The sequence below is a fragment of the Aplidium turbinatum genome, chromosome 7, assembly GCF_918807975.1.
Source record: "Aplidium turbinatum chromosome 7, kaAplTurb1.1, whole genome shotgun sequence".
Classification (NCBI taxonomy): Eukaryota; Metazoa; Chordata; class Ascidiacea; order Aplousobranchia; family Polyclinidae; genus Aplidium; species Aplidium turbinatum.
This window is the reverse complement of record NC_137478.1, coordinates 32,898,136-32,909,431: the sequence shown is the minus strand read 5'-3', so window position 1 is coordinate 32,909,431 and position 11,296 is coordinate 32,898,136. Positions and strand designations below refer to the sequence as shown.

Genomic DNA, 11,296 nt, shown 5'->3' with positions numbered 1-11,296 from the left:
CGTCGTATTCGTTGTACAGCCATGTGGTAACTTGTTGAGGGAATTATAGCAGGAAGAAGTGTCCCAGAGACGCAACAAACGGAGGTGTACATGAGCCAGAGTTTTGGAATAGGCCGAATTGGATTGAAGCCGAAGTCTGATGCTGATACTTCTAGCATACGAATATTTACGTCGTACTTGCTGCAGTTATTATTTGTGTGTACTTCAATGGTTTTATTTTTCAAGCAGTCATTTTTTTCATTTCTAAATAAGCTTCTTTTCATGGCAGGAGATAAGGAAGGAATAAGCTAGATTATAAAACAACCTGGATTGTGGTTTATGTTTCGCGTTTGGAGTCGAAGTAGAGTTTGGAGTCAATATTCACAAACCATCCGTAGCAGGAGTCCATATCATAAAGCTTCTATTTGGTTGGTTGGTAGGTTTTGAATTCTTATGCTCTTACAGACAAGGCTTTGATAGGTTATTTCTGGTAGTTTCGCATACTTGTAGAGGCTCTTGACGCAGGGCCGGTTACTGAGATTGACAGAGTGAAATTTCCGATTGTTGAAGTGTTGTTGCCGGGAAATTATTCCATTCACTAGGTGCCGCTGAATGGAGAGGAGTTTTTAAAATGTGTTGCTCAAGTGCACATCCCGGGATTTGAACCAGCGACGCTTGATCTTGAAGCTTCTTTGTTCACGAAGCAACGCGCTTACCAACTGAGCTATCGGGGCGGACATCTTTGTAGCCTCTGTAGCTGAGGAGGGTCCATCCTTGTACCACCCCAGATACTTTTGGTAACGAACCGTGACGGATAATACCTTGAAGTAGCAGAGATTACAAATCATCATATCTTGAAATTAGTTAAAGTTTTGAGTTAAATTTAAAATACTTTTCAAGTCTTCTTCGCGCTGAAAGTAAGAACGCCTGCGCAACGTTCGAAAGAACGTGGGTTCGACACTGCTCCAGAGCACGCGGCTTTGTCTCGGCAAAGACACTTAATGGCAAGCCAAACTAAGGGGAGCAGCTGACTCGAAGACTATATGTCACTTTGCTGCTTCCTGTCGTCTGTTGTATCGCATCTGTGATCGCAGTGTACTGTATGTTATCGCAATGGGCGCAAATAAAAACACGATTATTATTAATATTATTAAAAAAAAAGTACTTTACCGAACCGACGTCTCGCGAAGTTGCGTGTCAAGAAGAACCCACAACATTTAAACTGATCTAGCCTCCCTGCTAGCTCGGACATTCGAAATGAAACTTACTTTTTGCCGAAATAAAAGATTTTACTTAAAAAGTGATGAAAACAAAACAAAACAAAAACAAACAAACAAAGTTTGGCACGACAACAAAAAAAAAACTTGACATGTTGTTAGAAAAATCTTGTTTGTTGAAAGACAGACAGAACTTGAGGGAACTCACGAATGTTCTCGATCCTCCACTCGATGAGAAGCTTGAGATAGTAAAGTTACGGAACAATGCTTTATGACGTCATTGGCCGCTTAAAATCGCGTTCTAGCGATGCTAATAAACAAAAGGTAAAAAACTTGGGTCCAGAGCCAACTTTTCACGCTTCAGAATTCTGTTGTTGATGTTGATGAAATTCAGATGAAATTCTGTTGTTGATGAAATTCTAACTTAACAAACACAAAAGTATAATATTTTGAAGTCTCAAGTAAATGTTTTGAAAAAGTTTAAACTGTGATTTGCAAGTTTAAGAACTTCGCTTGATATCAGCAAGTTTAACAAACTAGAACAATTCATTGGCTTCTTAGACTACTCGCGCGATGTTCCACCTACAACATTCACGTTGCGCGGGATCCACAACCGATTATACTTTTAAAGTAAACTTTTGTAAAGAAAACAAGTTCAACAAACAGGTCCAAGAAACCTTCACAACGGCTTTCAACTTTGTATTTGAAACCAAATGGGGCAAGTTCCCTTTCCATGTTTGAAGGCTTAATTTAACTAACAACAAATGAAACTATGCTTTGTCGCAGTTGAGCCATCCGTCCTTGATAACCGAGGAAGTGATTTGGAATCAGTTTCCTCAAATGGATCCTCTAGTAACTGGCTAGAAGTTGTTGTTGAAGGACTCGCTTTCTAATCGTCCGCATCTTACTGTTCTGGGATTTCCACCTCTCTTTTTCCATTTGAACTTCTTTTGCCTGAACACATTAAAAATGTTTAACTTTTTCCGCTCGTCATTGAATGTTTCAATGTTACTTGAATAGAGTTTTTGTTTCAAAGCGAGACATATTTTCAATTATGGTCGATGATGTATCGGTCTTTCGCCAATGCTGCTCACACAATGTAGGTTGCCGCTATAGTGGTAGCCTGGTAGGCTTTAGTTACGCATCATACCCTATGCTGTTGAGAAAAAAATTGGGTCCAATTTTGGCTATACAAAGCAATGCTCGGGCCCCCTCAAACCAGAAACTACCAAAGAACCAATATGAAACTTCAAAGAATACGCGCTTCTTTCTTCCTTCTTAGGCCCTTGCAAAAATTTGGGGGCTCCTTAAATGATCCCAAGTCGGGTCTAAACTTACCTACCGGACTCCCTCTGTCAACGTTATTGCATCTATTGTACATGACGTAGACAATGATCTTGTGCGCAAAACAATGTGGAACAAAATACTTTAGGTAAACACCAATCAGCTCACCCTGTCGTATTCCGGGTTGTTTAATTTGTAGGAAAACTTCCACAGTAAGCCTTTATGACGTAGGCTGGTGTTTCTCGACGCCAGCGACGCGGTGTCCGATTGTTTTTCGAACCCGGTGATGTGTTGGGGCCTCTCCCGATCGTTGCCCAATGGATATCTGCAAAGAGTTATCTGTGACGTCGTGATCACTAACTTTACAATTGAAACAAAGTTCGCGTGATGTTGATCCTTCAGATTTTCTGGAACTTGAAAACATTCAAAACTAGTTTATCAAAGACGAGAATTTGACGGAGTTAATTTGATTGGATTTGACTATACTTTGCTGTGATAGTGTATTATTCTTTGGTATTTCTTTTAAAAATATTTTTCTTATAACTTAGGCTTGAAAAGAGCTGTATGACTAGCCGAAAACGTTCGCTTATTGTTTTTGTTTTTATAAGTTAAATGTAGTGTTGTTGCTGAGTTATGTCTGTTTATTAATTTGATTGAATTGATAAAATTATGCTCTTCATCAACGCTGTTCAATTATTGTATAATGTAAACACAACATTGTACGCATCTGTTTGTGGCCTATGGGAGGAAACCACAGACAAAGACCACCACGGCGAGGGGTAGCTATCCTGGACCAAACTGATCGAGCAGATGAAATTAAATAAAAACAAAAACAAGCTTCCTCTGCACGATTCACCTGGCAGCATGAATTCATCCCAAACTCCAGGTTTGGAAGTTTCAGAACTCACTTGTTATCCAAAGTCATTGGAAGATGGCGTATCCTTCCCTGAGCTTTTAACCTCCGGAAAGCTAGCGGAGGAAAGATGCGTCCTTTTTCATCGGTAGGTGGCACTCGTGCTTTTGACAAAACATCAAGTTTCTTCATTTCCTGATTGAACACGTGATTGTGACATCATAGAAACACGTCACTTTTTAGCGCCAGATTGTGAGTTACATGATCCAACGTCAACAAAGCTTTAAACATACTCCAAAAGTTATCATCGCGTTTGTTGACGTAGACGCTTCCTAACTACTTCACGCAACAAACCCAAACAAGAATCAGTCGTGCTTCTTGCTACTGTGACGTTTGCACACCGCAACAATGGACGTTTTTAATGTGAAGATGTCTATCATAGGAATTAATGAAACGTCGGAGTTTTAAAAAGTCGGTGAAAAACTGAAATGCAATCGCGGAAAATTTACAGAATCGTAGAAACACTTGGAGGAACGATGGAATAATTCCCCGGCAAGAAGACTTCAACAATCGGAAACTTCACTCTGTCAATCTCGGTAACCGGCCCTGTAGTGAGGTAGATAACCCTGAAAATACTTCATTTGGTGACACAAGCATGAAAATTGGCACACATGTACTTTGGACCATGTAGATTTCAAAAGTTTAATTAACCAAACGAAAATTCAAAAGCCTCTGCAAGTATGCGAAACTACCAGGAATAACCTATCAAGGCTTTGTCAGTCCAAGGATAAAGATTCAAAAACCAAAACAAACCAACCAAACCAAGTTGTGTTGGGAAATCTAAAGGTTTAACGAGAGGAACCACAATTGGAATTCAAATCTTTCACATTTAAACCTTTAGGGCGCGCGTGAAAAAGATTTAAAACGCTGCTTTGCGTCATCTAACGACGCCTTACATTTCCTCACCGAAATCTCCTTTTCTGTCCAAGTGATTTTCTTCTTTTTGACAATGGGGTCGCGGTATATGTCGCCATACTTGATAAACTGCGCGTACGTGAAATCACCCATGCGAGACGGTGGAGGAATACTAAGAGGATACATGGACGCTACGAGGGCTGACACCCCTTTTGAGTCCCCAAAATATTGCGCCCCCTCTCTGCTGCTAAAGTGCCGCCACACGTTGGCGTTGTATTCCGGGTCGGTCGCTTGGGGGAGCATGGGCTCAAGTTTTCCAGCGTCCATCCAAGTCTGATATGACGTCATAGGGTAAATGATTGTTGATTCTTCGCGGAAAGTGCGTAACCTACAAAGTGAAGTGATCATTGATGATGATGATGCTACTGGTGATAACTGAAAGTTGCAAACACGCGGCGAATGTCTAGATTCACAAATGAGCAACTCCCGATGCAGCAAGACACAGCTTTTCGCAGTTGCAGTGATTGGGTAGGCGGTTGCATCACTCATACTGTCTGCTTTATCATGCGCTGAGGTCGATGCATTTTTGTGATGAATACAGCGTTAGACTTAATTTTAAAAAATCACACATTATCGTTCCATATCAGCTTCTTGGTTGAATAAATCATATTTCCATAAACTTACTTATGATTCAAACTGATTTTTGTGTCTGTCGTTGGTGATTTTTCCAAGGCTCTCCTCGTCTCTGGTCGCGGTGAAAACGCTGTATATCGCGTTTTTGGGTCCGAAAACAATCGTTCTCGTTCCTCCAAGGAGATGTGTACTGCCCTCCAGTGCTCGGGTCTTTTCACTGCTGGATTTGACGTCATATTTATGGCATTGTGATGACACAGTGTCACAAAAAGTAAAATATATTTCACTGCTAAGCTGGGATAAGAAAATACAATCACGTGTTACTCAAAACATTAATTGAAACAAGAGCACCTATATGCAATTCGTTCGTTTGTTGCAGTATTGGTACAGCATTCTTTCTTTTTTATACGTCCAGCCTTACACATGGTAGTTGAAGATTTTGATTAAGTGGATGTGAAGACAAGGAAGCCAATCATCGTGTCCACCTTCAGACATGTCTTAACTCTTACAGTGTTCTGCCAAAGACACAGTCGCATGAACTTGAGCGGTGTCGAACCGGCGCCCATGCGAGTGCTCTCACTACTTGGCTATGCATCAAACCATGCTTGTGAATTGAGGAATTCACCTCTCTCAACCCTTCCGTGTTAAAGATGGTAAATGATAGGAAAGAATTTTGCGTAGATTCCTCTTTGCTCTGTATGTTGAGAAATTAAACCGCTTAAAATCTAGTTACAGTAGTTAGGTACCAATTCACTTGGTTGAAAACATTAAGTATTTGGGTATCCATATCAAGTTGTCTTTGTCAGATTACAGTGACATACTAACACCAAGGCCTATGATAGGGGGGTACGGAGGGTACGGCGTATCCTTGAGGGCCTAAGACTGTGATTGTTGGGGGCCCAAAATTGTGATTTTATCGTTTACGCGCAAAATTGTTTGGTTAAAACCATCCGAAATAACTAAATTCAAGCATAAAAGTTCTTATTCTTTAATCCTGGGGGGGGAAGGGGGGGCGTAATGTAGAACAAGGGCCCGGAAAAGTAATTGAATTAATTGCGCGCAAATTAGGGGCCCAAAGTGGTGATTTAATGCTTTACGTGCAAAAACGTTTTGTTTATAGCACCCTAAATTATTTTAAAACACCTAACCCGCTAGGTTTTTTTTTTTAAATTCTGGGTATTTTTGGGCTTTTTTTGTTTTTTAAAAACTTTTCGAAAACAGTGGTTTCACTCTTGTTTCACTTCAAAATGAATTTCGGAGCAGGAGCCCGAGTGAATACTGAAGCACGAGCGCAGCCGGAGTAAAAAAAGTGACTTCGTTCACCTCTGCTTGGCATGTGGTGAATACAAAAGTTAATGAAGAAAGTTTATTGGTCAGATGATTAATTTGATTATGCTTTAACCAGATGTTATGTTTGAGCCTTGGTAGAGAGCTTGACTTGTTGTACCAGATACATATAACACTCAGTAACGTTAGCGGATTTAACATTTTCTATTAAACACACAAAAAAACAAGATAAAACTACTAAATCCAACGTTTTCGACACCACATAGTGTCCTCATTAGGAATAACCATAGGCTACATCTAATTCTAAGAGAAAAAAATAAAAATGAATTTGAAAATTTTACATTAAGGCTGTAGGCTACAAGCGACACCTCTCAACAGCACCATCAACAACTGACACACGAATTCAATGCAGGATACACAAATTGGCGAGGGACAGATCACATGATATGCAAACACTAAATAAGAAGTTAGTTTTGTTGCATCCTGATACTATTATTGCGCAATGCGCACAGATGTCCAATTTTGCAGTAAAATGTTGTAAGTTATATGGTGTGCAATATGCCTAAGCAAACATCACGCGTTTTGCCCAAGACAAAGAGGGTCCGAGTGAGAGGGGGGCCCGGAATGACCCTTCGTACCCTTAGCAAAAATTTCTCTCAGAGGCCCTGACTAACACAAGTTAAATCTCTTTATTGTACAGCAAACAAATTAAGGAATAATAATAATAATAAATGTCCACAAAGAATGTGTTGTTTCCTCTTATTGCACATTTCTAAGCTGTTATTTTAACCACCATTTTTATGCCTGTGCAGGGCCGTATGCGTGTGCAGGGCCGTATGCCTGTGCAGAGCCGTATGCGTGTGCAGGGCCGTATGCTTGTGCAGGGCTGTTGAGAGGATAATTTGGGCCCGGTACCAATAAGATATTTGGACCCCAGATCAAGACGCATTTAACAAAACGCACTGTATTCAAAGAATACTGTACATGATGGTTTCTTCAAGTTTTCAGGCTCTTTGGAAAAGTTACGGGCTCCTAAAATCTTCAAGGGCCATGGTCCAAAAATACTCCCTGGACACCCCTGTCAACGCTACTGATCGTGTGACGCCTCGACGCTTTACAAGAGGCACAAGAGGCTTTACAAGAATCACACGCAGGCACCACGTCACAATCACGTGATTGTTGATGCAACGAACCAGAATCCAACCAACTTAGTTCATTGGATATTCATAGTCAGAGTGGGAAAACCGTTTTGGAAGTTTTATCCTGGAATTTTTTGCTTTCAATTATTGTTGGTTGTTAATTGTTCTATTTCATGAATGAAAAACTGTCCTAAAAATGTATCGCTGAACTGCACTCATCCGGTTTTGAACTAACGTCGCTCGTTCTCCCTGTTTCTTTGTCTCCAAGGCTGATTGAACTATGCAGCCTAACAGCGTGGAAAGCGATTAAAAAGAAACGGTTTCTGTAAATTTTTCATTTTTGTTACCAACGCTTTCATTGGCCACTCTTCAATCCTTCAATGTAATTCCATCCTAGTATTATTGTAAGCCCGCATTATAAGTAGCCTTCACTAAACATCACAACCTTGTGGCAACCCTGCTTGTGGGATCGCATATACTGTACATCGCAGCAAGCGAGGAACATTCGTGGCCGCTTTGGGAAAGCTAAGAATTAGCCAAGTTTTAAACTTGTATCCCTGCGGTCTGTGCCAACCTGACCTACGTCATAGATTTCAATTAAAACAACGAAACAGTCATCTGACGTCATTAACTTTCCTGACACTGACCAAGTTGGTTGTTTGAGTACACAGGCGAAGTACATCGGCACAAGTAAACTACTTCTGGTTGGAAACGTATCAGTTTAACTTTCAATAGGAAAGCAATCTTTCCAGGTCATTGTGTTTGATCAGGCTACCGTAACAATGACAGCAACAATAGCCACCGCGCGGCTCGGTGTAATATCCATTGTGTCCACACCAAACAATGACGCTCGAAGTTTCAAGCACGCTTCACGGTAAGCTGACGACAACAACCAAGTTGTGATATGCCGGCATCAGATACACTTTTTCACAATGCAACTCAGCGAAAATTTAGTTAAAAACAATTGTCTGTTTTTGCAGATCTTAAAAATATCCATGTCCGATAAACAGGCTGTATGTGTAAATACTTTTTTGATCATCCGTTTTTTGCATTTTGAATTTTTCTAAAAATGTTGCCAGACCTTTTCTATATTAACATAAATTGTTTTTTGTTGTGATGGTCAGAATTAAAAACAGGTAAATTGAAAACCTTAAATTACCCAAAGATGGTTCAACTGATCACAGATTTACGAGGTATTTTGTCATGTAGCCTTCTCTCCCAGAGAACACAAAACGCAAAAATTCTCCAAGCAACAAAACACCCCCCACTCATCTATGCTGAGCAATATACACTGTGCAGCCTGCACTTGTATGTGCACTGCATTAACCCTTTCTGGTATTCGTGTCAAAGACACGCGAAAAGCACGAGACGGGACCATTTGGTCACGCTCTGATTAATGGGTTATAACTCAGCCGCTAAATATCGCACATTTGAGAAAATTGGCATGCACATAGTCACATGCTTTTATTTTATATTGTAATTATTTGTTTTCGAAATAAATGCCTAGTTTGTGTATTCTGAAGACATATGTTGCAAAAAAGCTCTAAAAACGCGAATTTTGCTGGCATTTAGTCATTTTATGTCCGATTTTCTTCGTTCGAATTTTAATTTTGATGATTTTGTGAACATTCAAAAAAATACTTTGAAACAAATTATTTTTTCCTACAATAAATACAGTATTTTTCATATTCATACTACATCAAGCGATTTTGAGTTTATTGTGATGAATTGCACTGATAGGTTCTCCGCATGTGGTCATGGCTGCTTAGCACCGCAGTATCTCTCATGACAAATCAAGATGAATGAAAGCATAAAATAGTTGTCGCGTCTCAGCCAGCAAATCATTTTTTTACATTGATTCAACCTTCGCAGATTGATTTTCTGGTTGAAAGAACTCTAGGTTATCACATTCTTTCCCAGCCAGCAAAATTGGTCCTTTTTACATTTATTTAACGTCTGCAGACGTCGAATCATTCTTGAAAGTGGTTGATTTACTGGCTGGGTTAGAAGTATAGGTAACACGATTTCCAGTCAGCTGTTTTTTCAGGCGTTTCATTTCATAACATAGAGTGTAGCTTTCATTTCAACCTGCCAAAATGTTTTAGAATCAGAAAAAAAGCTTCTTTTTGATACTTTTCAATGTAGCTAAACGTTGAAACGATATAAAAGCCAACTTTTCTGCCTGGGCTGCTGCTTTTAGCTAAATTTCCCAGACAGCAAAACCCGTCATTTTTCAGACGTTGAATCAATGTAAAAATGACAGGTTTTTCTGTCTGGGTTGTTTAACTTGAGTCTGGCAATGTCGAGACAATGTAAGAATAGTTAATTTTACTTTTACATAATTAAAAATGAAATGTACCACAATTCTGGATCAACACACAAATGATCGTGGAGTTATGAAAAATTCAGTTTACAAGCATTTAGAGAAACACAATGCTCGTTGTTCTGTTGTGAGTAGTCAGGTAGTGCTTACGCCGGGAAGATCGCTCCTTCTCAACTGTAGCCTACATGTCATGAATGGCATGACATACATAGTTTCAATATGTGCTTTGTGCAAAAAGGCATATTGCATTTGGAGCGACGATCAGAAACTTTGCCGAGATTATTTCTTTTTTGGAATAACCCGTTCCTCTGATGTCGTCTACACATAATGGTACAACGCTTTGTGGATAACTGTGGTTGATGATTCGGTTGTGATTAGCCCTGTTTTTCTTTTCAGAAGTAGCAAAGTGTAAATACTAAACTAAAGTAACGGATCATTCCTAGTAACCAAAGTTTGCTTTTCATGTTTTGAACACGTCGAATCTTCGTAAAAACTGGTCAACTTCACTTGCCGAGATTGTGCAATGACGCAACAAAAACTGCCTGGGATTTAGATAAAACGATAAATTACACTGAGTCCCATTGCGTTTAGTTCTAAGTTTAAATGTGTGATTGATGACTTGACTCGCGGTTGACTGCGGCCACTGTGTATACAATAGCAGAAGCGATGAGTCATTTCGAGGCCGATTGCCAAAATATAGGAATTTAGACAAAATTTCTGAACAACCTGTGACAAAATGCTTATTGTGAACCACATAATGTTCCAAAAATAACCAAATTAGGTTTAAACGATGCTCAAATGATAAAAAGTAAAAGTCAAGAAATATCAGCGCTTTAGGAAAATTCCTTCTATATAAAATTTCAAAACTAGTGGAGGGCGGGACCATCAGGTCCCGGCTGATAACAGGTCGAGTTAACCTGTTTCAGATAGAAAATGCACATGTAAGCTGAGATTTAGATTTTTGTCAAAGTATTTTTGTCAGTTTTTGTTATTTTGATTCAAATTTCTTTATGAGATGCTTCGTTTCGACCAGAAATGTTTGTTTTGGACAGCCCGGTGACAAGTTTTGCAGGTGACTAACTAAACTGAGGTATTTGCAATAAAATTAAGCCTTTTTTAGGGTTAGGCTGTCATTTTTGTGATTCTTATGCAAAGTCCATATACAGATCATACAGATATGTAGATAAATTACTGGGAGCATGTTTTTTAACTATTTTGTTAAGCTGGATGACACAAAGTAGAAGTAATTCTGTGTGTGCACTATTTGTGTGTACAGATGTGGGTGAGATTCATATGATGTGAAAGGTATGTCTTTTACAATTTTAGACAAGTGAAAAAATCGACTCTAACCCAATCGGTATCTTCTCAGAGTAGCCTCGTCTTGTCAACACACGTTTTACGTAGTTTGTCGTTTGAGTTTACTGTAGAAATGACCTTTTCTATTGCATGAGTTATAAAAGAGACCTGAATCGTTAAAAAAAAAACAAGCGTAGGCAGTGGCGTACGCAGGATTTTCTGAAGGGCGGGGCCATTGAGAGTAGCGTAGCCAGGAATATTGAGAGGGGGGTTTTGACGGCCGGCGGGCGAAGCCCGACGGCGTTTCCGCTTAAGACGACACCCAGCGGCGGGGGGTCTGGGGGGCCTCCCCCAGAAAATTTTGACAAAC

General features: G+C 39.7%; 1 protein-coding gene across 1 annotated transcript; it reads right to left on the bottom strand.

Annotated features, from left to right (window-relative positions):
* Window positions 1-1,258: 1,258 nt before the first annotated feature.
* On the bottom strand, window positions 1,259-5,155 carry LOC145774571 (testis-expressed protein 52-like). The gene is made up of 5 exons (XM_082585836.1): window positions 4,933-5,155; window positions 4,300-4,636; window positions 3,389-3,528; window positions 2,649-2,805; window positions 1,259-2,150 (listed from the first exon to the last, which is right to left on the bottom strand). Exons 1-5 carry the CDS (start codon window positions 5,115-5,117, stop codon window positions 2,046-2,048), a joined length of 924 nt encoding a protein of 307 aa, XP_082441962.1. The 5' UTR covers window positions 5,118-5,155; the 3' UTR covers window positions 1,259-2,045.
* Between the last annotated feature and the right edge of the window lie 6,141 nt (window positions 5,156-11,296).

Coding starts and splice junctions, on each gene's coding strand:
- LOC145774571 (XM_082585836.1), bottom strand. CDS start 5,117: ATGACGTCAAATCCAGCAGTGAAAAGACCCGAGCACTGGAGGGCAGTA. Junction 4,637..4,932: donor AAAATCAGTTTGAATCATAA/GTAAGTTTATGG, acceptor TTCACTTTGTAG/GTTACGCACTTTCCGCGAAG. Junction 3,529..4,299: donor GGACAGAAAAGGAGATTTCG/GTGAGGAAATGT, acceptor GTGTTCAATCAG/GAAATGAAGAAACTTGATGT.